Source organism: Condylura cristata, unplaced genomic scaffold (genome assembly GCF_000260355.1).
Source record: "Condylura cristata isolate star-nosed mole 26May11 unplaced genomic scaffold, ConCri1.0 scaffold00004, whole genome shotgun sequence".
NCBI lineage: Eukaryota > Metazoa > Chordata > Mammalia > Eulipotyphla > Talpidae > Condylura > Condylura cristata.
Window position 1 is genome coordinate 58,889,684 of NW_004567105.1, and position 23,953 is coordinate 58,913,636.

General features: G+C 37.9%; 1 protein-coding gene across 1 annotated transcript in view; it reads left to right on the forward strand.

Annotated features, from left to right (window-relative positions):
* DCP1A (decapping mRNA 1A) overlaps positions 1 to 22,760 on the forward strand; it is a 32,843-nt gene extending 10,083 nt beyond the window's left edge. Inside the window, exons 4-10 of the mRNA XM_004676060.1 lie at positions 8,144 to 8,210; positions 12,171 to 12,309; positions 14,170 to 14,283; positions 17,673 to 18,416; positions 20,143 to 20,208; positions 21,934 to 22,152; positions 22,462 to 22,760. Coding sequence (XP_004676117.1) covers positions 8,144 to 8,210; positions 12,171 to 12,309; positions 14,170 to 14,283; positions 17,673 to 18,416; positions 20,143 to 20,208; positions 21,934 to 22,152; positions 22,462 to 22,545 — 1,433 coding nt within the window. The 3' untranslated portion in view covers positions 22,546 to 22,760. The remainder of the gene's footprint in view (positions 1 to 8,143; positions 8,211 to 12,170; positions 12,310 to 14,169; positions 14,284 to 17,672; positions 18,417 to 20,142; positions 20,209 to 21,933; positions 22,153 to 22,461) is intronic.
* The last annotated feature ends 1,193 nt before the right edge of the window (positions 22,761 to 23,953 follow it).

Below are 23,953 nucleotides of genomic sequence, written 5' to 3' on the forward strand. Positions count from 1 at the left end.
AAAAAAAAAAAAAAAAGTTTGTGGTACCATCAAACATGTTAAGATCAGATCTGGTATTTAATGATTTTCTTTTGCAAAATTATTTCAGTATTGCCTTTTACTATGTTTTTAAACAAGCAAACTGATTATTTAACTCAGACATATGCCTTAATCTAATGGTATTTGTTGAATATATTTTATATGCTAAGTAAGCACTTTACCAGTCACTGTATCATTTCTTTTAAAATTGCTGTGCACTTTTTTTTTTTTTTTTTTTTTTGCTGTGCGCTTTTAAAGAATTTTTATTATTGCCTTTCTTAGTCATTGGGTTCTGTTTCAGAGTTCTGAGAAATAATTACTGAATTCTTAAAAAAATCAGAAGCAAAAAAAAAAAATTAGAAGCAGGAGTCATAAACACATATTAGTACTTGGAGTGTCAGAATGCTACCTTTCCAGTAAGAGTCAAAATTCTACATTAATCCCAGCACTTTGCATATTTACTCTTAAAACAACCTTGTTAGTTAATGGTAAAATAGTGATTTCAATTCAGTGAGTTGAATATTATCGATTATAAATTTGAATGATTTAGTTCATAGTGGTGAAAAGAGTTTGTCTGAAAGACTGGGAATAGTTACATGTTTTTTTCTTGGTGGTTTTATCAACAATAGTGATCAATTAATGAGAAATATACAGTTTAGATTTTCTCCACTGGGACCTAACTGTATTCTTTCTTTTAGACCATTGCGTCATGCAGGTCTTAACCAAAAGTTGTATTTATTTTACTTTACACGCAAGTTAAATTTGGCATCTTTTTACTGAAAGATTATCCTCATATTTCTTATACCTAATACCTTAAAGTTTAGATCTTCCACCAAGTGAAACTTTTCATATTTTTAAATGTTTTCTATAATCCAGAAGCACTTTTGGAAAAACAAAACCCTTTTCAGTTTTCCAAAAGATTCAAAATGTATTCTGAATTTTATTCTTTTATATTTCCACTTTTAAACAGTAAAAAGAAGTGTATATCTATATCTAGAGAGATAGATATACGCACACACAGGTTTGTATGAAACACTTTCACAGTAATTGTATTTGAATAAAATATAATCTTAAATTTTCTGGAGAACACATTTATGACATAGAGCTATTAGTCCAGTATGTTGCTCTAGAACTAAAATGTCACCAAAACAAGAAAAATTGAAAATAAAATTGCTATTTAATATTTTTAGAACTTACCTTCAAAAGCCTGTAAGAAGTGCCCTGTCGTTTCTGATTCACTTACAACTTTTCCTTTATATCGGATATCAGTCTCTTGATACAGAACATTTTTAATTAAAATTAAATCACTAGAAAAAGTAGGGAGATTCATTTCCATAGTGTTGAAAATGCAGCTGCCAGATGGAAAGTTTTAGTAGAAGAAATACTGTAGAGAGTAGTTTTTTCTGTTTGTCCTTTCTCAGTTCAAGGGCAAGACTTAAAACAGAGACAGTAAATTGGCTGTTGGCATTTGTTGCAGTTTTCAGACTTAACACATAGTGCAAGAAATTTCGTTGCAAGAGAAGTTTATAATTTATCAGGTCAAAAATGTGAGTTCCACCTCCAAACTGAAAGAGGAATTTATAAACAGTTTTAGGATGTTCCACAGTTCATTCCTTGAGATCTTTGGATTCAGCACGGTGCTTCTTCCTAGCCTGAAGAAAAGTAGCAGTCTTCCCCCTTCAGCAGCAGCACTGCTGTGGCTGGTATGATTCTGTAATCTGTACAGGAGAAGGAATCTGTGGCAACTGCATTAGTCTAGCATTCTGGACCAAGATAAGGGGAGAGCCTTGCTGTTGCCACATTCATAGGTTGAAAAGGTTAAAAAAACAACATGAAAACAGAGTGACTTAAGACTCCAAGGTTGACTTGGTTAGGTCTGATGTTTCAAAACCTGTTAGCACTCTCTATCACTAGGTTGCTACCTAGTATTCTAGTAGAACTTCCACAGGTACCTTTTTATTACCTTTGAGAGTCTATGAACATTTCAGAATTACCAAAGTGGATTGTTTTCATTATGTCTCACTCATTACTGGCTTCCTTCTCTAAGGTTCCCCGCCCCACCTAAATATTATCTGGTAAAAGCAGCTTTTAACTTCTGTGTGTGGTATCTTCATAATTGTAAAGATTTTAAAAGTTAACCATGTATCACCATTTCTCTCTTTATATAATGATTGTTTTATGACTCATAAAGGAAAGCAGTAATTACTTGAATTAGCAGAGGTGTGGTCATGTATGTGTATAGGTATTGCACCTTATGTTTGCACAGTGAAGTACATTGTGGAGATAAAAACTGAAACAGAGTAACCACTAGTCCAGACTTTGAATCCACTCTGGAATAGGCAGAATGAACTTCAATATTGAGTTGCTGAGATTTGGTACCTTGGAGGGTCAAAGCAAATCCAAGCTACAGAGTCACTGCTTCCAGGCATGATCAGCTTTTTCTTTTTATTTAAAGGAAGGAAGACATGTGATAAGCATTTGCTACCAAGATTTAAAAATTCAGATATTTTACACACACAGCCACATCTGGGTCGCTGCCATTTCTTGGTGTGACCAAATGCCATGTGTGGCCACACAGCACCTGCTTTCCCGCAAGTACGAGCAGTCAGAGTACTTGGTGGGCCGTGCCAGCACAGCCTCCCTGATCCTGCCACACCCGAGCTCTTCCACCCATGTAGAAATTTGCCTTCACTTACAGCTCATACTTAGGGGAAATGCTGCCTTATGGGGTGGCAGATACTGTGGGGGAATAGTGGCTATAAACCCTTACAGCAGAAGTTAAATCCTATGCGATTCACTGTTTTAGCTAATGTTGCCATCATTTAAGAAAATCCGTAGTGATATTCTTGGGTTTATTTTCTTCATCCCTAAAGAAGTTCAGTGCTTATTTCATGGGTCTGAATCCTACACGTGACCTTTTCTCTACCATGTTAGTATTCAGTGGTTTTTAGGATGTGTGTTCTTTAGACCAAAAAGGATCAACTGCTAAAGTAACTGAATTGCACTACCAGTCCATATGACTCATGCCATTTCCTCTCCTGCCTGTTTGCCACCTACCACAATCTCCTGTGACAATCCTGAATCAGTCAGTCCTTGGCTTCACACCCTTTCTCCCCCACTTCAGAGTCTTTCTCTTCTTTGCTCATTTCTAACCCTTGCTCTGATGTGGAGACACCAGGCTTATTCTTGTCTGAAAGAAGATGATCTGTCAGGGCCACAGTGTGTGCTTTTTTCTTGCCAGGGCAGGCTAATGTTTATGTAATCGGTTCCACTCTTATTTTATAATCAGAAGTGTCTTCCTTAAGTCTAGAATAGATGTTTTTGACTAAGTTCAACATTCAACTTTTCTTGTTTTTGTTTCCTAGTTTAGGAGCTCTTTGTGTCCTCTTTAGAAATTTTATGACTCTTAACACCATTGCCAAAAAGCTTTTGTCAAACCTTTCTTTGCTTGGCACCTTGCTGGGAAAAGCTCTAGCTTCCTCAGATTCTTTGAGAAAGTAGGTCAGATGTAAATACTAAATTAATAAAGATAACATATGCATGGAATGTGACTTTTTGTGACATTTAACAGGATCTTTGGAAGTCTTAAGCAATAATTCTACAGACTCCAAATTAATTCGAATTTTCTTGGTCTTGAGTGTACCCTCTACCATTCCAGAAGAGAGATAGTGAAGTATATCGTATAGGGAGAAGGAAAACTAAAATAATATTGTACTGTCAAATCCCAAAGTTCTCTGGGGTATTGTTAATAAGAAAAATTATTTCAGGATGTTTCAGCAAGTGAATTATTGGCAGGATGTGTTGGACCTTATTGTTACAGGAAGAATACTTAACTTTGGTTTGGAGAACAGGTCCTGCAAGGTTTTAACCGTCTAGTGAACTTTGTCTGTCTTTCTTCACCGGTGACAGTGACAGGCTCAGTGGCAGCTCCCTGGGTCTTCTTGCCAGTTGTATGCACTGAGCATTTGATATGTTGGCAGACAGACTGATTCTTGGATGCGTGTTTGAACTTCTACAGGTCTGCTTTTGGCAGAATCGAGTGTGACTCTTATCCTTTACCCATTAAGCTATCATTATGGCTTCCTTATCTTTATTTCTCCTGCAAACATGCCTGTGAAAGTGTTTGGCAGTTTACTTGATAATATACAGAGTGAAAGATATGTCTTATTTCTAAACTATAATGTATTCAAAGGATAGGGGGACTTAAGTGAAGATTTGTCATAAATTGACAGTTCTGGTAGACTTATTTTGATTATTAGTAGTGGATTATTTTCTATGAGTTCCCTGTTGGAAAAAAATTCTCAAATTCCTCTATTTTACCCAAATGTTGTATGTTTTCCTTATCTGTTGGAGGAGGCCTGTATCAAGAAAGGAAGTTGTGTGCAATTGCCATATATGGAGTTTTTATTTCTAAACCACAATCTGTGTTAGAGTAATCCTTAGTTGCTAAAAACATAATGAAGACCCTGCAGCAGATAACAATATTTCTTCTGTGACAAGATTGCTTCTATGCTCCTTTCAGTGGAATATCAAAGTTAACTTTAATCTGTTAGTTTACCTCATGTAAAATATTGCAGAATTATTTGCTATTCATTACACGTTGATTCTATTTAAACATCAGTACTGTTTTTGAAGTTTTGTGAAGAGAACAGAAGAGGGGCTATGAATGTGGGTTCTATACATGAATGGGAAGCTTCACAGCAGATTGAAGAAAAGCTTGCCTCATAGCAGTATCTGCAGTGACCTGGAGGACACATGACCAGACATGGGTGTGATCATTTAGGTCAGTTTTAATGCAGTTGGAAAATTTCCCTGCCAGCGATATCCACTATCAAACATAATAGGAAAAAATTGCTATTAATGATCTTCATCAAAATGAAACCATTCAACACTCTGTGTATCAATAATGATTTAAATCACTTTATAAAATGATGTAGAAAAATCAATTAAACTTATTTCTATTGAAAAGGGAAAGCTATGATTAACCATAATCTTTTGTAAATTATGTTGGTTCTAGTTAAACACAAAATTGAGCATTAAAATCGTTTTCATTAATAGTGGCTTTCTAAATTAATGTATGTATACAGTTCAAGTAATCATCACAAGAAAGGGATTCTTACCCTTGGATTCTGAGTGCAGAACTGAGGTTATGGTAAGGACTCAGGGAGTGGGAATGTGGAGGCAAAGAAGTGAGCAGGTCTAGTGGACTGTGATAGAAGATTTTTAGTCTAATTTTTTATTCACTCAGCTATTTCATGTGTTGCTTTAATCTTCGAGTGTAACTGAAGCTCATTAGCTTTTTGTTTCTATAAGAAATGTTAAAATGTTATTGTAACTAATCAGGTAGTAGGTATATAGTGACAAAGACAGCTGGCCTGAGAATGAGAAGGCTGAGATATAGTTGTGGTTCTGAGACTGTTTTCTCTGATTTATTACTAAATCATTTATTCTTCACATGTGCCTCAGTTTTCCAAGCTGGAAAGTATATGATGAGGTTTCTGCTCCAAACAAAATGGCATAGACTTGTAACTCCTTGCCAATAGAGATGTCAGCTCTGCTCAAATTGATCTGTATACTTAGAGCACTTTCTGTCAAAATCCCAGCAAGGTTTTTTCTAGGTATAAATTAACATATTCCAAAATGTATGCAGAAAGACACAGACCCTGGAAGCTTAAACAACTTTGAAAATGAAGCATAAAGTAGAAACAATTATTCTATCTTCTGTTAAAGACTAATAGATAGCTGTAGTAATTAAGGCAGTGTGACATTGGTGAAGGGATAAACACATAAGTAAGCGAGACAAAATAAAAAAATCCAGGTCTAGACCTACACAGATACATACAACTGAAAGTTGACAAAGGTACAAAGGTTTATTCAATAAAGAGGAAAGCATTTTCAACAAATAATGTGGGAACAGTTGGGCCAATAAGATTAACCTAAACCTTTTATACAAAAATAAATTCATGGGCCACTAACATAAATGTAAAATTATAAACCTTATAGGGAAAAATTTTCAGAATAGCAATTTGCAAGCAGTTCTTAGATGTGATGGACAGAGCGGGATCCATGAAAATATTTTCAGACCACGTATTCAACAAGCATTAGTTTTGAATATATGAAGAACACTCAACCATCAGTTTAAAAAAAAAAAAAAGGCGTGTCCTCCTTGGTGGCGCAGCGGGTTAAAGCACAGCACTAAGAAGCTAAAGCCACTTCAGCATAAATTGGATCCCCACCCAGGAGGTGACCCACATGGCGCAGCAGACCTCTCCCAACCCACCCGCTGCTCCCTTCAGTAGTGTACTTTGTCAGTCTACCTGTTCTGCTCACCACTCTGTCTCTGGTGAATCCTCTCACTGCCCCTGCACCTCTGGCCTGTTACCCCAGTTCTGTGTGCATAAATAAATCTTAAAAAAAAAAAAATTCAGTTAGAGGGAACAAAGAACCTGAAAGAAAGCACTTGAAAAGATGTCAGGTATCATTAGCTACTGGGGAAATGTAAATTAAAACCAATAATGAGATACCACTATACACCGATCAGATGGATATGGGCAGAAATGGATATGGGCAATAGGGTACAGAGAGACTAGTTTTTTCATACATTGCTTGACTGGAATATAAAATGGCACTCAGAAAACAATTTGACAGTTTCTTTTTAAACTAAACGCGCAACTAATATAACTCAGTAACTGATTTTGGATGTTTAATCCAGAGAAATGAAAACATTCATTCAAAACCTGTAAATAAACATTTCTAGCAGCTTTATTCACTCTGTATGTCCTTCAGTGGACGAATGGCTGAACAAACTAGTACATGAAGTACTTACTACTCAGCAAAAATACAGATATTTAGACAGATAAAGCAACTTGGATGAATATCCAGAGAGAAATGTCAGCTCAAAGAGTTGTGTTATAAGATTCCATTTGTATAACATTGTTGAAATGGCAACACAGAGAGATGGAGAGCAGATTAGTGTGTTTGCCAGGTATTAGAAACAGGAGGGGGGTTAAGCAGGGTAGGTATTCTAATATTAAAGGGTGATGAAAGGGAAGAGGATCCTTGTTGCCTTGGAAAAGTTCTTGACTATATCTGTCATAGTAGCATGGTTGTGATATTATACTATGGTTTTACAAAATGTAACCATTGGAGAAAACAAAGAGCTTGCTGGATCTGTGTTTTTATAACTCCAGTCATTTCAAAATTAAAAATTTAACTTAATGGGGAAAAAATGTGCAAAATGATGTAAAAATAAACTTTTGTAATCATTAAAAAAGTAAAAAATAATAAAAAAAATTTTTAAAAAATTTAACTTAAAAAGAGCCGTAGTAATGCTTGCCTATTTCACGGCGAGTGTGCTAAGTGTGGAGGAGTACAGCTTAGTGTGCTGGCACATGTAGCCCTGGGCCGTGGCCCTCCATGTATTTCTTCTGTCTTATTTATTCAATGTTTCTAGAAAATGTTGTAAGTTAGGTGTTGTTTATTTATCCAGTAAATATTTTCTAGGGCTTCCTTACTGCTGATCACCATACCAGGAATTTAAAAAATGGCAGAGGGGAGAGATATGATAGACTCAGTCCCATCGCTTCCTTTTCACTTGTGAACAGCTGTGACCATAGAGCAGTTCTGGGGCTGGTGTTTATTTTAAAGCTTTTTTTTTTTTTTTTTTTTTCTATTTTTCTCTCCGGTATTTTAGGTTTCAAAAGACTTAAAGGTTCTGGTGTTTTGTTAGCTGATACAATTGGTTTTTATTAATTGAGACACCTTTCATATATCTTAATATCAATTTGGAATACATCTTGCAGTCAATATTGATATTAACATTTCTTTCTTGGTAATACATAAAATACATTAAGTTCCTTTTATACTTAATGATATCTTATTTGGTGAGATCTGGTAATATGTCTTAAAACCAACTATTTTTGCAATTTTCATTGCATATTAAACCTGTCCTAATTTTATGAATTTTTATATTAATCAGTTTTGGTGGGAACTTTTATTTTCTTCACAGGAATCATTAATAATTTGAGGACCTGATGTTAAATTATGTGACATGTTGTTAATATATTACTTGCAAATAAACAAATACTAAAATCTCTTCATTTTTTTTCTCCTTTTGTTTTTCAAGTGTCAATATACAGTATCTGGTTTTATGATAAGAATGACTGCCACCGCATAGCCAAACTCATGGCCAAGTAAGTACATTACTTCATAAATTTAATTAATGATATATAAGAGATGAAAAAAAATATTTTCCCCTTTATCATTGTTACTAATGTCTATTAACTCATGTATTATTTCCTGATTTCCTATTTATTGTCAAATATTTGGAAAAGACAGAAAGCTTAAAAGAAACTTAAAAATGCCTCCCAGTATTAGCATTTTAGTTTTGTTCTTTCCAATCTTTTCATTAGGTTAATTTGTTTCATTTGATTCTTACAAAATGTTTCTTGCAAAAAATATGATCAAACTATAACTCCAGCTTTTCATGTCAGTAGTATTTGGGGGCATTGAACTGTTCTTTGTAGTATTTATGATGACTGTCCAATCCTACTGATTGATGATAATTTAACCAGAACCTTACTAGTATTTCTCTGCTTGGCTCATTCGTTTCACTTTAGAGTCACATTTTTCCTCTCCCATATGTGCCAGTGTGCCATTCTCCCTCCGCCAAATCACCTGTGCCACTACTCCCTCTGCCTCCCTTCCCACCCCTACCCGCTCCTGTCCTGTTGCCCCCAGTAGCCATTAAATTTTTTCACTGAGTTCAGGATTCATTCCTGCTGTACTTTGCCTCTGTGCAGTCAAACTGTCCAGCTCCAGATACCATCTTATCCAGTTCCCAGCCTAACCACTATACAGGGAATCTGTGTTAGCTTCTACCCAGATTTCCCCTGTAACAAGTGGCACTGTGTTCAATAACTATGTGATAGAGAACTCACATATATCTATGATTAATTCCTCTAAACTAATTAATTTGTAACACAGATTCTAGATTTAGTAGGCCCCAGTTCACTAATAGGCTGTGTTCCAGGAGATTTCTTATACATAAGAATCTTGGAATTTGAAAAGAAATTTTCATTGAATTACTAATTCCAAAGATGACTCATCTCTTTTTCAAGCTAGCCCACAGCAGCCACCCCCGATCTGGCTGTATCTCTATTGCTGGTACTGCTAACCTGGATTTTGGGAGCCCAGGACACCCGCAGCAATAGAAAGGCCCAAGGAGCTACATAGCTCTGAGCAAAATTCTACAGTGGAGTGTGTTCTGGTACACTTGGTTTCCTTTTCAGTTTTTGCTCTAATCACTTCAGAAATTTGAGACACGTTTTTCCCTCTGTCAAATCAAAATTTCCATTGCTGTCCTGAAATATTTTTATCTGCATGTTTGTAAGAAAAATAGTCTTGACTTTAATTTTAAACTTTGTTATAATTAAATAACCCAATTCCTGGGGGGTTTTTGTTTTTTGGGTTTGTTGTTGTTTTGGTTGTTGTATATTCATTTGCATTTAAAAAGAAGCACATATGACAATTGGCCAACTTTTGATCCAGGACTGCTAAACATAGCCTGATAGGATATTTATCAACATCTTGTTTTTTTGCTGTGGCTGTGATCTTGTGGGACAGACTTTAATGGTTAATGGGTGTGTCCCTGAAGACATTGTTTCATATGAGCTTGTGTAATTCATATTTCAAACTGTGTTGACTGTCTAGAACCTCACTTTTTTGCCAAATACCTTTTCTCCAAACAAAAAAATAAGGCTTCTTTTTAGCAAAGCCACTTATTTGCTGTTTTTTTATAGTTTTGAAAGTGACAGCAAAAGACAACTTTTGGTTACGTAGAAGATGCAGATTTTTCAATTCTTGATTACCCTGAAATCCAGAATAGTTTCCATAAATATCTAAGCTTTGAAATATATGAATATACAGACACAATTTCTCCTGCAAGTTGAGATACAAGAAATACAATTCAGCCCTGAGTGTCTTTTTGTAGAGGCTTTTTTTAGTTTAAGCTTTTTCTTTTTCTTTTTTGCTATCAAGGCAATAGTAACACTGGTATAAGACGTCAAATGGTAAATGAAGTGACAGATTAAAGGCCTAATCTGAATGTTGTACTGAACCCAAAAATAGGATGAAGAAGGAGAAGCAGAGAGAGAAAAGAAAAGCATTCAAGCTTATTTTACTAGCAGCAGGGGAGGTATTGGGAGCAATTAGGAATGTCCTCATGCAACTATTGATAGTGTGTTTTCAAGTGCCTGGCCTATTTATGGCTGATGAGAATACCTTATATCTTAACATTAACTGTGATAACGGTGCTCTAGTCACCACAAATTAAAAAAGGCTCTGTATATAGCCTCTGTTTGCTACATATTTCAGAATATTGCTTCAACTAACCAAAAATTCAGGTAAAAAAAAATTGCTTTTACATAGTACACATCTAAATAAATGTGCCTGTAGTACTTATTCTGTTAAATTTTATTCTTATCACTTTTTAACAGCTATAATATAAAAAAATTCTCCAAGTAAAAAGTTTATTCATTCTAAAAGATATTTTTATAAAAACTGAGAAGCTATGTAAAATGAGTGAGCACATTTCTGAACCTGTACTCTATCTAAATTTTTAAAACATCTTTGGTTGGTGGCAAAGTTGTAAAAATTCACTGATGTGGGAAATGTTGACTTTCTTAAAAAGAGGAAACTTATCTGCCAGAATGTTTTTTTGACAATAAAAATTTGTTTGACTATTTGCTTATATTAGCTATAACATCTAGAGAACTTGTGAAGGAGGCTTCACTCCTGATCTTACTTACTGATAGTCGAGGCATATTTGGGGATTTAAGAAGTGAGAGAGGTAATGATACTATTAAGAATTTGAATTGGAAGAAGCCTCAGAATCCAAGTCTCAATCATGTGAGGGTCCCTTCCATGCCACCTGGACAGCTTCTGCTGTCAACAGTGGTGAGCTTTTGTAAGGTGGCCTGGCCTGAATCTGAATCCCATCCAAATTATAGGATAGGTGAAGACCAACATGAACAGGCCAGGTTGTATGGCAGGAGGGAAGTAGAAATAGGCTGCATAACAGGAATCCTTGATTCAGATAGATTCAGACTGAAGATGCCTGTAATAATGTTAACTAGTGAGCTATTTTAAACAGTGCTCTTTTCTGATTATTGAGGGAACCCTTACCAATTATGAAAAAACAAAAAATTGCAATAAAGTAAAATTGTTTGTCATTTACCACTGCCAGATCCAAAGTTAAACTGCTTTGAAAACAAGTGAATCAACTCTATTAAAAATTATATTTGTATATCAATCCTGGAGAAATATCATAAGAATAATAAAATATCCTTATGCTTCACCACCATCTTTTATTCCTAACTTTTTGCTATGATTTCTTCCAGCCTTTGTATGCAGGAAGGGAGGTTTTAAGATTTGATTTTGTTTATGCATACAAGAACTGGGGGGTAGGTCAAAGGTTCGTAGGGAAAAGGGATTCACCAGAGACAGAGTGGGGGAGCAAAACAGGTGGATTGACTGAAATACACTGCTGAGGGGAGCAGCGGGCAAGACAGGAGAGGTCTACTGCACCATGTAGGTCACTCCCTCGCCAGGGATCGAACCTGTTTTGCAGTGCCTGCAATAGCTTCATAATGCTGAGCTTTACCTTGTGCCACCAGGGAAGATGGTTTTAAGAAATGAAACCTCACTGGTAGATTTGAAGACCCCAAACCTTATCAGTAGCGTTCTTAACCCAAAGTTCTCTTGAAGCAGCACCAGTCAAAATAAAGAACATGTAGGGCCTCCCTGGGTGGCACAAGGGGTTTAGGCTCAGGACTATCAAGCTATTTCCTGACTGATTTTTGAGGTACTTAAAAAATGAGAGAGAACTTAATAGAGTTTTCAGTATACCTACCTTTACCACCTCTAGAAAGGAGTCTGAGTTACTTGTCTAACAGTGGAAGATAGTAGTTAACACCATTGTGAATGAGATAGTGAAATGGTTTAGTCATATTTTCCTGTAATGAAATAACCAAAACTGTTTGTATTTTAAGAACATTATTATCATGAGATATTCTTCCTGTATCCTTGACAGATGGCACAATAGTTCTTGGGTCAGGTTGTATTTCTTTCTAAACCTGGTTCTCTTCCTCTAGTGTGGTAGAAGAGGAGACACGGCGGTCTCAGCTAGCTGCTCGGGATAAGCAGAGTCCTAGTCAGGCCAATGGCTGCAGCGACCACAGGCCTATTGACATCCTGGAGATGCTAAGCAGAGCCAAGGATGAGTATGAGAGGGTAAGAATCTGTGGTAACCAGGAAGCACCAAAAGAAAAGATCTGCCAGGGGTATTTGTGAACTGGGAACGTTACCTCAATGGCCAGCAGAAATAATTAGTTCAAAAGAAAACATGTCTTAAAAGTTTTATGGCCAATAAATAAAGAAATTGTTTAAATTAGGATCCAAAGCAAACTTCAGGAGGGGAAGGGATTTTGTTGCTTTGTTTTATGTGTTTTTGTTTATTTGTTTAGTATCTGTTTTCTGGTTTTTGTTTTTTTGTGTGTAGAACTGGGGTATAGGCCAGCATCATGGGGCGGAGGTGAGAGATTCACCAGAGACAGAGTAGAGAGCAGAACAGGTTTTATTGAAACGCACTGCTAAGGGGAGCAGCAGACAAGATAGGAGGGATGTGCTGAGACTTAGTGGTTAGGCCACCAGGGAGGTCCCCCTTTTGTTTGTTTGTTTTTTATAAGTACATTTTTTACATTATTCTTCATTTTGAACATTTTTTCATCTCAGTTGTAATCCCTGTGTACTTCCCACCACCACGTAACCCATGTGCCATCACTGTAGTCCCATGTGCTCTTCCTATCCCAGTTTTGACATCGATCCTCTCTCCTCTCCAGTAGAATGTGTCTGGTTTATATTTGTTGGTCGCTGTTCTCTTTTATTTTATCACTATATTAATCATAGATTATGCTATGAATGAAACCGTTAGCATTTTCCTTTTTCTTTTTCTTTCTGGCTTATTTCACTAAGCATGACCTTTTCCAGTTCCATCCATGTTGCTACAAATGGTATGAATTTGTTTTTTGTTTGTTGAGTAATGTTCCATTGTATATGTATACCACATCTTCTTGATCCAGTCATCTGTTTTTAGGCATTTGAGTTGATGCCATATTTTCCCTACTGTAAATAGGGCAGCAATAAACATAGGGGTGTAAGTGTCCTTTTGAATTACTGTTTTTGGTTTCCTTTGGGTAGATACTTAGGAGTGGAATTGCTGGATCATATGGAAGCTCCATGTTTAGTAGTTTGAGAAACTTCCATACAGTTTTCCAGTGGTTGCACCAGTTTACATTCCCACCAGCAGTGTAGGAGAGTTCTTTTTCTCCACATCTTCACCAACATTTATTGTTGCTTGTTTTTTAATATGTGCCATTCTCACTGGGGTGAGGTAGAATCTTACTGTGGTTTTGATTTGCATTTCCCTTATTATAAGTGATGCTGAACATTTATTCATATGCCTGTTGGCCATCTGCATTTCATCTTTGGAGAAGTGTCTTTGTAGCTCTTTTGCACATTTTTTGATGGGGTTGTTCACTTCGTATTTGTTGAGCTTTGTCAGCTCTTTGTATCATTTGTATTATGTGTGAAAATTTTCTCCCAATCAGTGGGGTATCTGTTTATGTAGTGTCTCTTTTGCTGTATAGAAGCTCTTCAATTTGATATAATCCCAGCTGTTTATCCTTTCTTTCACTATCCTTGCTTTAGATGATGTCTCTTTAAAGATGATACTGAGTTGTATGTCGTGTAGTGTTTCACCAATATTCTGATATATATATATATGGTGGTTTCAGGTCTTATGTTTAGGTCTTAGTCCATTTTGAGTTGGTTTTGTGTATTAGTGCAAGGTACTAATCTAGCTTCATTTTTTCCCACATAACAGCCCAGCTTTTCCAGCACTATTTGTTGATCAAACTTTGTTCCATTACATATTCTTTGTTCCTTTATCAAAGATTAGCTGTCCATAAAGCTGTGACTTTATGTCTGGGTTTTCTATTTGCTTTTTTAAAACAGCATTTCTTTACATCCTGAATACTGTTTTGTGATCCAAATAGTGGCAAATTTTTCACATAATACACTTTTCCTTTTAAGAATCAGATGGGTGATTCAAACATTTCCAGCCCTGGGTTGCAGCCAAGTACTCAACTCTCCAATCTGGGAAGCACTGAGACTCTAGAAGAGACACTGGCTGGGTCGCAGGATAAGGTATGTACAGCTACCACGTGATTGACTAAAATGAACATAAATCCATAATCAGCCCCTAGGCACAGATACTACATTTATTTAATAACACTGCCACCTACTGTTGAGGAACAAATAATGTTGTCAGGTATTAATAGTATTGAATTGCATCTCAGTATCATAATTCACTTACTAAAATTCTCATGGGATTATTTTTCAAGTTTGTTTGTTGTTTTTTGTTTGTTTTTTGTTTTTTTGTTTTGATTCATACCTTCTAGTGTGTGCCTGATGCACTGACCAGGTGGAAAATCTTGACATGGGCATGCTAGATCCTGACAATAATAAGGGATTCTTTAAATAGGATCTGTGGGATGAGGAAAGAACAATATAAAAATCTCATACGGTGTACTAGAATTTTAGTGTCTACATGCATGAATTCCATTCCCAAGGGGTATTATCAGACTACACGTGATCTAAGTGAGGTATTAACAAAATTCAGAACTCAGTCTTTAAGCTTAACCTATAAGAATAAAATTTCACCTTTTTTATAGCTGATAGAGAATGACTCCATGAAGAAATAAGTTCAAATACTAGGAAACTATACCCAATTTTTCTTGTTACATACAGGAAAGTCTAACATGCAGACTGTAGAGTTTTTGGGAGCTTGTGTGGAGAGAAGTAAGCCTCATTCATTTAGCATCTTGCAACTAATTCAGCTAGTTATGTATTTCCTAAAGTTGGTACATTTGGACCTGTAGTCAGTCCTTAGTGGCTCCCTGTTTTCCAGGGGTCACCATCATACCCAGTAGATAGGTAACCTATAATCTGCTTGATTGGCATTTAATGCATATATATTTTATGGTATTCAGAAATTGGGGGCAGGTCATCATCTCCATAGATATTTATGGTGCCACAGCCCCACGAGTGAGTCGGTGTTCAAGGTGGGAAGTGGACGCTTTGCACTCTGTGACCATTGTGTTGCCTGGCAGGGAAGGAAACTTGTGTGTCCCAAGTGAGAATTCAGTGTCTGTTGGGATGAATTACATTTTTAAGGGGTGGCTATGTCTTTAATGACTCCTTAAATCAGGGCAGGACAGGATGCTTTATGCTGTGATATTCCATCAGGTGATTTTGTTTTATTTTTTGTGTTACATTTGTGGGATATGATATTCCAGAAAGATTTGATGAAATTATAATAGCCCAACATATTATTTGATGTTCCTTAAACATATCTGAACATAAACTTAATTATAATTTCTATTCAGAAAGCGCTCTATGTCTCTATCTTTTCTTAAATGATGATATCAGCCAGCTTCCATTTATTGAATAGTTAATGGGCACCAAACATTGTATTAAATTGAATTTCCACAGCAGTTCTATAAGATTATTATCGCAATTGTCCCCATTTTACATATGAGGAAACTAACTAGAAAGATTATATAATTTTCCCAGCTAATACCTGGGAATTGTACCTGGATAGTTTTGCTTTTCAAACTCTAAGATCTACAGTATTTTTTAGAAGTAAAAATGTGAGGAAATAAGACCGTATAAAATCACTAGCATACACAGCATATAATTAGATGTTAGTACTGCTTTATATTCTAGGTGAGATTCTGAATCTGGATTATGCCTCAAAGTGCTACTAGATAGTGTTGTGACAAGGTAGTCTTACAGCCTGACTACAGCATAGGTAGTAGGGGTCCTGCATTTGCCCCTTGAGAATCCCTTCACTAAACAAAACCCTCTTGTCACATTAACTTGCTAGTATATATTTTACTAGCTTTTTAATATTAATAGGATTTTCTTTATTGAATATTTTTTTCTTCCACAAATTATTTCCACCTGCTTACATTCTCCTCAGACCTGCTCCACCACCTCTCCCCGTCCCCTTCAGCTCCTGGTCAGGCCGCCTTTCCCTGGTGTCCCTCCTCAACAAGGGGTTCCCATTAACTACCACCCAACCCTCCAGGGGCCCACTGACTGTAGTTTCTCCTCAAGCTAAAAACCTCTTCTTTTCCTTATTCCTGCCCATCACAGCACCCTTGCCAGTGGTAAACTCAGACAAATGAGTACAACAAAGATTTGCCTTGGAAAAACTGAGCTTTCTTCTAGAAATGTGATCGTTATAGTGCTGTCATATTTCAGAGACAGTATACTTAAGGACCTTTATAGCCTTCTTGAGGATCTGAAAGTCATGTGTGTTGGTGTTTACATGTGAACATATCTAAAGAACCAATTACGCCACATACTTAAGGAATAAAACCATAAGTTGAGGCTGCTTGTATTATCAGAGTACTTAGATTCATCTACCATTAAAGTATAAGTTCTCTCAGGATAGAATTTTTAGGTTACTCTGTGGGACCCAAGTCATAGCAGGAAACCAACACCTTGTTGGTAATAAGTTAATATAGGTAAAATGAATACACCCATAATGCACAGGAGTATGGGAAAACTCACAAGTGGGAAACATAGATGTTTTCTCCTTTAAATCATTAGAGTGGTATCAGTAAGCCAGCTCAGTTAAAATATGTATCAATTTAACTGTTTCAGACTTAAGTACTTTGCTTTAAAAAAAATCCATAATGTGTTTATTGGGCTGGCTTCCCATTCATCTTGATTCAGGGTGTTCTTGTTGCTGCTTCTGTTTTAAGGAGCATCCTTCATTAGCCTTGCTCTTCTTCCCATATGCTGGCAGAGGACAGTGGAGTAACCACAGGAAACTACCTTTGTGCGTGGCAAGATAGTGGTGATTTTATAGCATCCGGGCATTTCACGTCTGTGAAGTAGGAACTGGGGCTCTGCACCAGCCATTTATTTTTGTTTCCGCTTCTCCTTTTTTGGAGAGGAGCGAATGAGGGAGATCCTGTGTGAGAGGCAGGTTCTCATGTAGAGGAAGTCATCACCCCTGGAAAGCACTTTGCTTTCCCTTAAGGACTCTGTGATTTAGGTGTAGGGAGGAGGAATAGCTTGCTATAAATGTCTGCTGTTTGCAGGCTGGTGCCTAGATTTCTGTCAAGAACAGTGAAAGTAAAGGTAGAATTACTTGATGAGCATTTCACCCTTCTGTTCTCTTGTGTGTCACTTCCTTGCATTTGTTACTGACATGGAGCGGTGAGGCCCAGTTGACTTTGTAATAAGCTAATTGTCCCACTATCTTATATCCATGTGCCCCAAAAGGGTGAATTCTAATGTCACCTGAAATTCCTAAAAGTTGAATTCTGTTACTAATGCTGAGTCTCTCACTAAGGGAAACTAGATGCAACTTCACCTCAACTCCTCTAATGTATCTCTGGTTTGTTCCATTTCCTTATTTTCTGACTCCCTCCATCCTTGCTATTTTGGTTGAAAAAGAAGTGTGGTTTATCTGACTTGTAAGAGCTCTCTTTCATTAAATGATTTGATTTGTTTCTCAGTCTGCTCCATCTGGACACAAACATCTGACAGTGGAAGAATTATTTGGAACCTCTTTGCCAAAGGAACAGCCAGCAGTTGTGGGTATGGATTCAGAAGAAGTGGAGAGACTGCCAGGAGACGCCTCACAGAAAGAGCCCGGCTCATTCCTGTCATTTTCCCTTGAGCAGTCAGGAGGGGCTGCTCCGTCGGAAAACCTGAGTGTCCATCCTGCTGCCCACCACTCACTGCAACCTGAAGTCACGACCCCGGTGCTAATCACTCCTGCCTCGATCACACAATCCAATGAAAAGCAGGCCCCCAGCTATGCGATCCCTCTACGCCCTGTCCTCAGTCCCACTCTGCCAACAGAAGCTCCTGCTGCCCAGGTTCCCCGCACCACCGTGATGCAGGCAGTGAAGACTACACCCAGACAGAGGTCTCCACTGCTGTGTCAGCCAGTCTCTGAGCTGACTCACACCAGTCTGACTGCCAACCAGAGTCCCTTCAGGGCCCCACTGAGCATGACAAACACAGCTGGTACATCCCTCCCAAGCGTTGATCTTCTCCAGAAACTCAGGTTGACCCCACAGCATGACCAAATACAGACACAGTCACTTGGGAAAGGTGCAGTGGCACCCAGCTTTTCTCCAGCAGCTGGCCAGCTGGCTACACCTGAGAGCTTCATAGAGCCTTCCCCTAAGACGGCAGCAGCAAGAGCCGTAGCTTCAGCCTCCCTGAGCAACATGGTGCTTGCTCCCCTTCAGGTACTAAAAGTAAGGCGTGGGCTCCAACTAGGTGGGATGAAGTGGCAGACACCTTGGTTTTGACCGATCCGAAACAATGGTCTCAAAGACAATCATTGCATACATGAAAGGCTAGAGGAAAGGTGTGGGGGGAATACCCAATGGTTAACCACCAGATTATCGGTAAACCATGCAGAAGCATAATTCCCCAAAATTGTTTCGACTAAGTAAAATAAGGAAACTGTATTCCATATTTTCTTATCAGGGTATGCATGTTAGAGTTTTTATGTTTCTCTCTGACATTTTCAGGAGTCATTGGACTTAGCATGGTACATCCAAATTATCCCACCTCCCTCAGTACCTCATTGAATGCCAGGTACGCTAGAGGTGCTGTTGAGACCATCCATATTGGGAGAAATGAATCAAATAAAACTTCTAGATGTTCAGCTGAGACCTTAGTACTCAAAACCTTTTCATAGAAGTAGGAATAGCATGTGCAGTACCCTGGAGATGAGGCAGTATTTGCTGAGCCTTAAGAACTATAGCATGACTAGATCAGCCATGGAGAAGTAGTGACTGATGAGCAAGACTTTGCAAATCGTATTAAGGAATTAAAAGTTTGTTCTCAGATTCCTAGAACATCTTTCAAAGGCTTTGTGCAAAGCATGGCATATTGGGAAAGGAGAATATTTGACAGCCGTTCAGGAAGAAGACTGATAGTGACATAGGCTTGAGCTGGCTTGGGTCTGAATTGGAGAATGTGGACGAGTAGGTTTGTTAAGATGTCTGGTCAGAAGGACCCAATGATAGGGTATGCGGGGGTGAATAAGAGCCTTATCTCTCAATAATTTATAAGGTTGGTGATGAGACGAGAAAATCAATCAGAGTTGAAGTAACTTGTTCAAGGTCTAGAACTAATAGAGAATAGGGCCTTCTGCTTTAAATCGGTATTGGCTGCCCATCAGGATTTTAGGCTCATATCCTTTTAATAGTAGTAAACCCCAGTCTTGACATTTTACATATTGTATAGAGTTCATATCATAAATATATAATTTTTAGTCAATAGGGTATTTTTTCCCACTCCCTTGAAATCTTGTGCAGAAAAAGAAGCCACTCTGTCTAGGTTACATCATTATATTGTCATTTTTGGCCATTTCTGTTGAGGTTCTCTGCAGTAAGAGAGTAAGTTTTGTTTAACAGGTGGTAACATGCTTCTGGATAGTACCTGTAGCCACTGCTTCTGTTGCTCTGAAAATACACCCAGTAATCTTGAGCGCTGCCCCCTCGGGTTCTCACCTGTGCGATAGCACCCTGCGACTTCATTGAGTTGTAACATATTTGCTCTGCAATAAGGCATTATTTGTTTCCTAGTGAGTGGGGACAAAAATTAGCATGTGTTACCTATTAAATTGTCTTAGGAGGTGTCATACTACCAGGGTCTTGCATCTTTACAGACTCAATAGCAAAAGTATTCTTGGACTTCATAGATACAGGATTCACCTTTTGCATAGGGATACCTTTAAGACTTCACCCCTAGCCCTTTCTCACGGGAGCTGAAGTGGACACTGTCTCAAAGCGCTCATCCTGCTGTTGGTTACTGGTTGCATTATAACAAGTTCTTGTCAGTCTGTCCCTTTACGAATCTAGAAACCAGTTAATGTCTGTACTGCTCCTTATTACTAATCTAGACTTTTCCCCACTGCCTAGGAACATGCCTTTAAAACTCTTGGTTTTGTTTGCATTGCAGTCTATGCAGCAAAATCAGGATCCTGAAATCTTTGCCCAACCTAAGGTGTTGTCCAGTGCCATCCCGGTAAGGATTTATTTTGCTGAACAACATATCGTGTGTTTCATTTGGTATGAATGGAAAGTGTCACTTTATGAAAAGTGTAACTTTGAAGACTAGACACATCTTAGATGCCATCTCCTCACCCGGGTCCCCCCATGCTGTCCCAGACAGAGTTCAGTGCTGTAGCCTCTTAGGCCTTGCTTCAATCTCTCTGTGTAGGTGTCTTTCCTGACTGTGTGAGTGTAGAGTAGGCCATGGGATGGGCATTCATCCAGTGTTTGAATGGGCAGCTGCTGGCCTCTAGCCTAAAAGAGCTGTTATGTCCCAGTTAACAGTCACTCTCATGCTTCAGGACTTGCTCTGGCTTCCATTGCTGTATGTACAGACTCCCAGTCTGCTTGTTCTTTTTTGCTAGTGCTTCCCTGCCTCATTTTTATAAAGTTGTCCCCACCATTCATGATCTATAGCCATGAAGTGTACACTATATTTATTGATAACTACAGTTTTAACACTTCTGCTTGCCTGTGATCCTTTAATCCTCTCCTGAAATCTCAAAACTTAAACTGAAGCCAACTTCTGACTGGTCTTTGTAACCAGTCTTCTCTACACACAGTCCTGCAGCTTATGACCAGCAGGTGCTCTCAGCCTGGTGCTGCTAAACAGCTCAGACAATAGAAACCACATTCTTAAGCCTGTGCAAGCTCTTTTTTATATACAAATGAGGAGGGTGACAGAGAGAAACATGGTTTTCTTGACTGTATCAAATGTGAGAATCGCTAAAAGTACTGATTATTACTGATTCAGTGTATTCTAATGGAGAGCCACTGTTAGTCTAAAAGCATATCTAAACTGTGGTTAGTTTTTTAGAAATTTTATCATATCTTTCATACCTATAATTTTAAAAATATGTTAAAAACTACAAAAGAAACTAATGTTTCATGCCTAACTGGGTTTTCTTTATCCACTTTTTATTGAATTTTTATTGAAATTTACATAAAATACAGATTTTTTTTTCGTGAATTTTTTTTTTTTTTTTAAAGATTTATTTATTTGTACATACAGAACTGGGGTACAGGTCAGAGGCTCAGGGGCGGTGAGAGGCTTCACCAGAGACAGAGTGGGGAGCAGAACAGGCAGATCGAGGAAGCACACTGCTGAGGGGAGCAGCGGGCGGGTCAGGAGAGGTCTGCCACGCCATTTGGTCACCTCCGGGGCAGGCGGGAATTGAACTCATGCGGAAATGGCTTTAGCTTCTCAGTGCAGTGCTTTAACCCGCTGCGCCACCAGGGAGGGCCCTTTTTCGTGAATTTTGACATGCATACAATTCAAGAATAACAACACCACCAAGACATTTCACATTTCCAACACTTCGGAAAATTCACTCCTACCCTTTTCCAATCATTTCCTTGCCCCTCCCCTCCATATAAAAGCTTCACATTTATCATGGGTTGTTCTTACTGTGCTTGTCATACTACATCATATTCTCTTGTGATGATTGGACTTGATTCCCACTACTCCTAGGGGGTTTTTATACTATAAATGGTTTCTTTATCCTTAGTTAGCAAACTTCATAACCAGATGTAAAATGCTCGAGTGTGTCTACTGAATGTTTGCCTGAACCCCAAATAGTCAGTGTTAGACTCGATACTTCATTCTCCTGCTACTAGTGCCAGTTACCCAACGTCCCCTGCTCTGGGCCTGGCTGCCAGCTTTTGCACTTTGGTGCAAGTGACCATTGTTGCCTTGCAGGTTGCAGGCCCCCCACTTGCTACTGGAACGACCACAGCAGTGTCTTCAGTCCTGCTGTCCCCCAGTGTTTTCCAGCAGACCGTTACAAGGTCCACAGACCTTGAGAGGAAAGCAAGCTCCCCTTCTCCTCTAACTGTTGGGACATCAGAAAATCAAAGAAAGCCTTCCATCATTCTCAGCAAGTCTCAGCTCCAGGATACATTAATACATCTAATAAAGGTATGTGGATATCACTTTAGTGTTTAGTTTTCATTCTATAATTTAAGAAAAAAATTTTAAGTTCTTAAAAAAATTGGTTCATAGAGTAAATTCAAAACTAGCTGGGTATGTTTCTCTCTTCATAAGCATGCACTCCTGGTATAGAAATATCCCAATGAATTCCAAAATACTAGTCATGGTTGTCTCTGGGCCTTGGTATTCTTTAGGTCCTTAGTTATATAAGTCATTTGTATACCTTCTTCCCTAAGTTTTTATCAAGGAAATAAGTTCCAGTAAGGAAAATATAACAAATATTACCATCTCTTGCAGAATGATTCCAGCTTCCTCAGTACACTTCACGAAGTCTACTTGCAGGTTCTGACCAAGAACAAAGATAAAACCCTCAACCTATGACTGGAGGAGAATGAATTTGAAGGCAGAATGTCGACCTCAGAAACAAATAGGCCTCATCATGGGAACTTCTAAACAGAACACTGAGTTTTAAGAATCCTGAAATTGAGCCTATGAGAAAGAAACTCATTACTCAAGAATGTTTTCCAAGTGACGTTCTCAGTGATAATGGAGGTTTCACTGTGAAGCATCACCAGCAGACCTTTGTTTTGACAAAACAAACAAAAAAAAAACCTATTGTGTTAATTTGTGTGGGTGTTTTATCAACTGTAAGCAAGTATGTGAAATAAGGAGTCTGATATTCAGCTTGCTTTCACTTTCAAGGTCTTAGGGAGGAGTCACCAGCCTCACAGCAGAATTCAGCCCCTTCCCAACCCCTTCTCCCTAGAAACTTGAACATTAGAATGATAGTCCAGTTCTAAACAAAGCAGAAGTCAGCTCTGTACAAAGGAGCTTTGAGTTTTAAGGATTAGAATTTGAGTTCGCTAATTAGGTCTGATTGGTTTAAGTAAAGTGTGTTTTCTATGAATGCCCCACTTGGGCCTTAGAAGTTCTGAAATTTCTTCTTGTGTTTTGTTTTTAAGTGTCCCCTTGAGGTGCTGCCATGCAGCAGGCTCCCAGTGTCGTGACACTGTTTGAGTTGGGCTGGTCAGGCCTGTGCTAGTGTGGGAGCAAGCATGTCAAGCCTTTGAGGCAAAGGCTGGGGCTGGTAAATCTCCACTGAAGTTAAATTCTCCAGTAGTTTTGAAAATGTTAAGATTGTGTGATAAAGCATAGCCTTATTTTCTTTTTCTGTCTAAACACAGAAGTCATTGTTGATTGTTTTCCTTAACACTTTGACAAAAGAACCAGTGGACCAATCTGACAAAGCCATTCTGGTTCCATTCCTTGAGTCTACTGAGGATAGTTTCAAAGCTATGCAGAAAAGGGAGCTGTATTCACACTGCCCTTACTTTATTGTAGAATATTGAGTTAAGAACAGTGTGTGAAATTCAGAACTTTACCAATGTTTTCTAGGCTGTGAGTACTTTCCCAGCCCAAAGTGTGAAAATATGTAAAGATGCTTTGTTATGCTGCTATTGATCTGCCATGATTTATATTTATTCTTTTATGGCATGTAATGGTGATCAGTAATATTTTAATGTAGATTTTGATTTATTTCAGCAATAGTAATTTTAAGATATTCTTTGAATGAAAGTGTCTTCATTTCTATGATACAGGTCATTTTGTAGTATTTAACCAATTAAGATGCACTGCTTACTTCTCTGAGCACTATTTAATGATGGGGTAAAAACCCAATTGGCTCAACCAGCTAGCATAAGGATTAGCTGTGAATAATGCTGACAGATGTGATGGTTCCTTGGGAACAATCATTTAAGCTTTAATGGTAACTCAATCATAAGTCTAGATT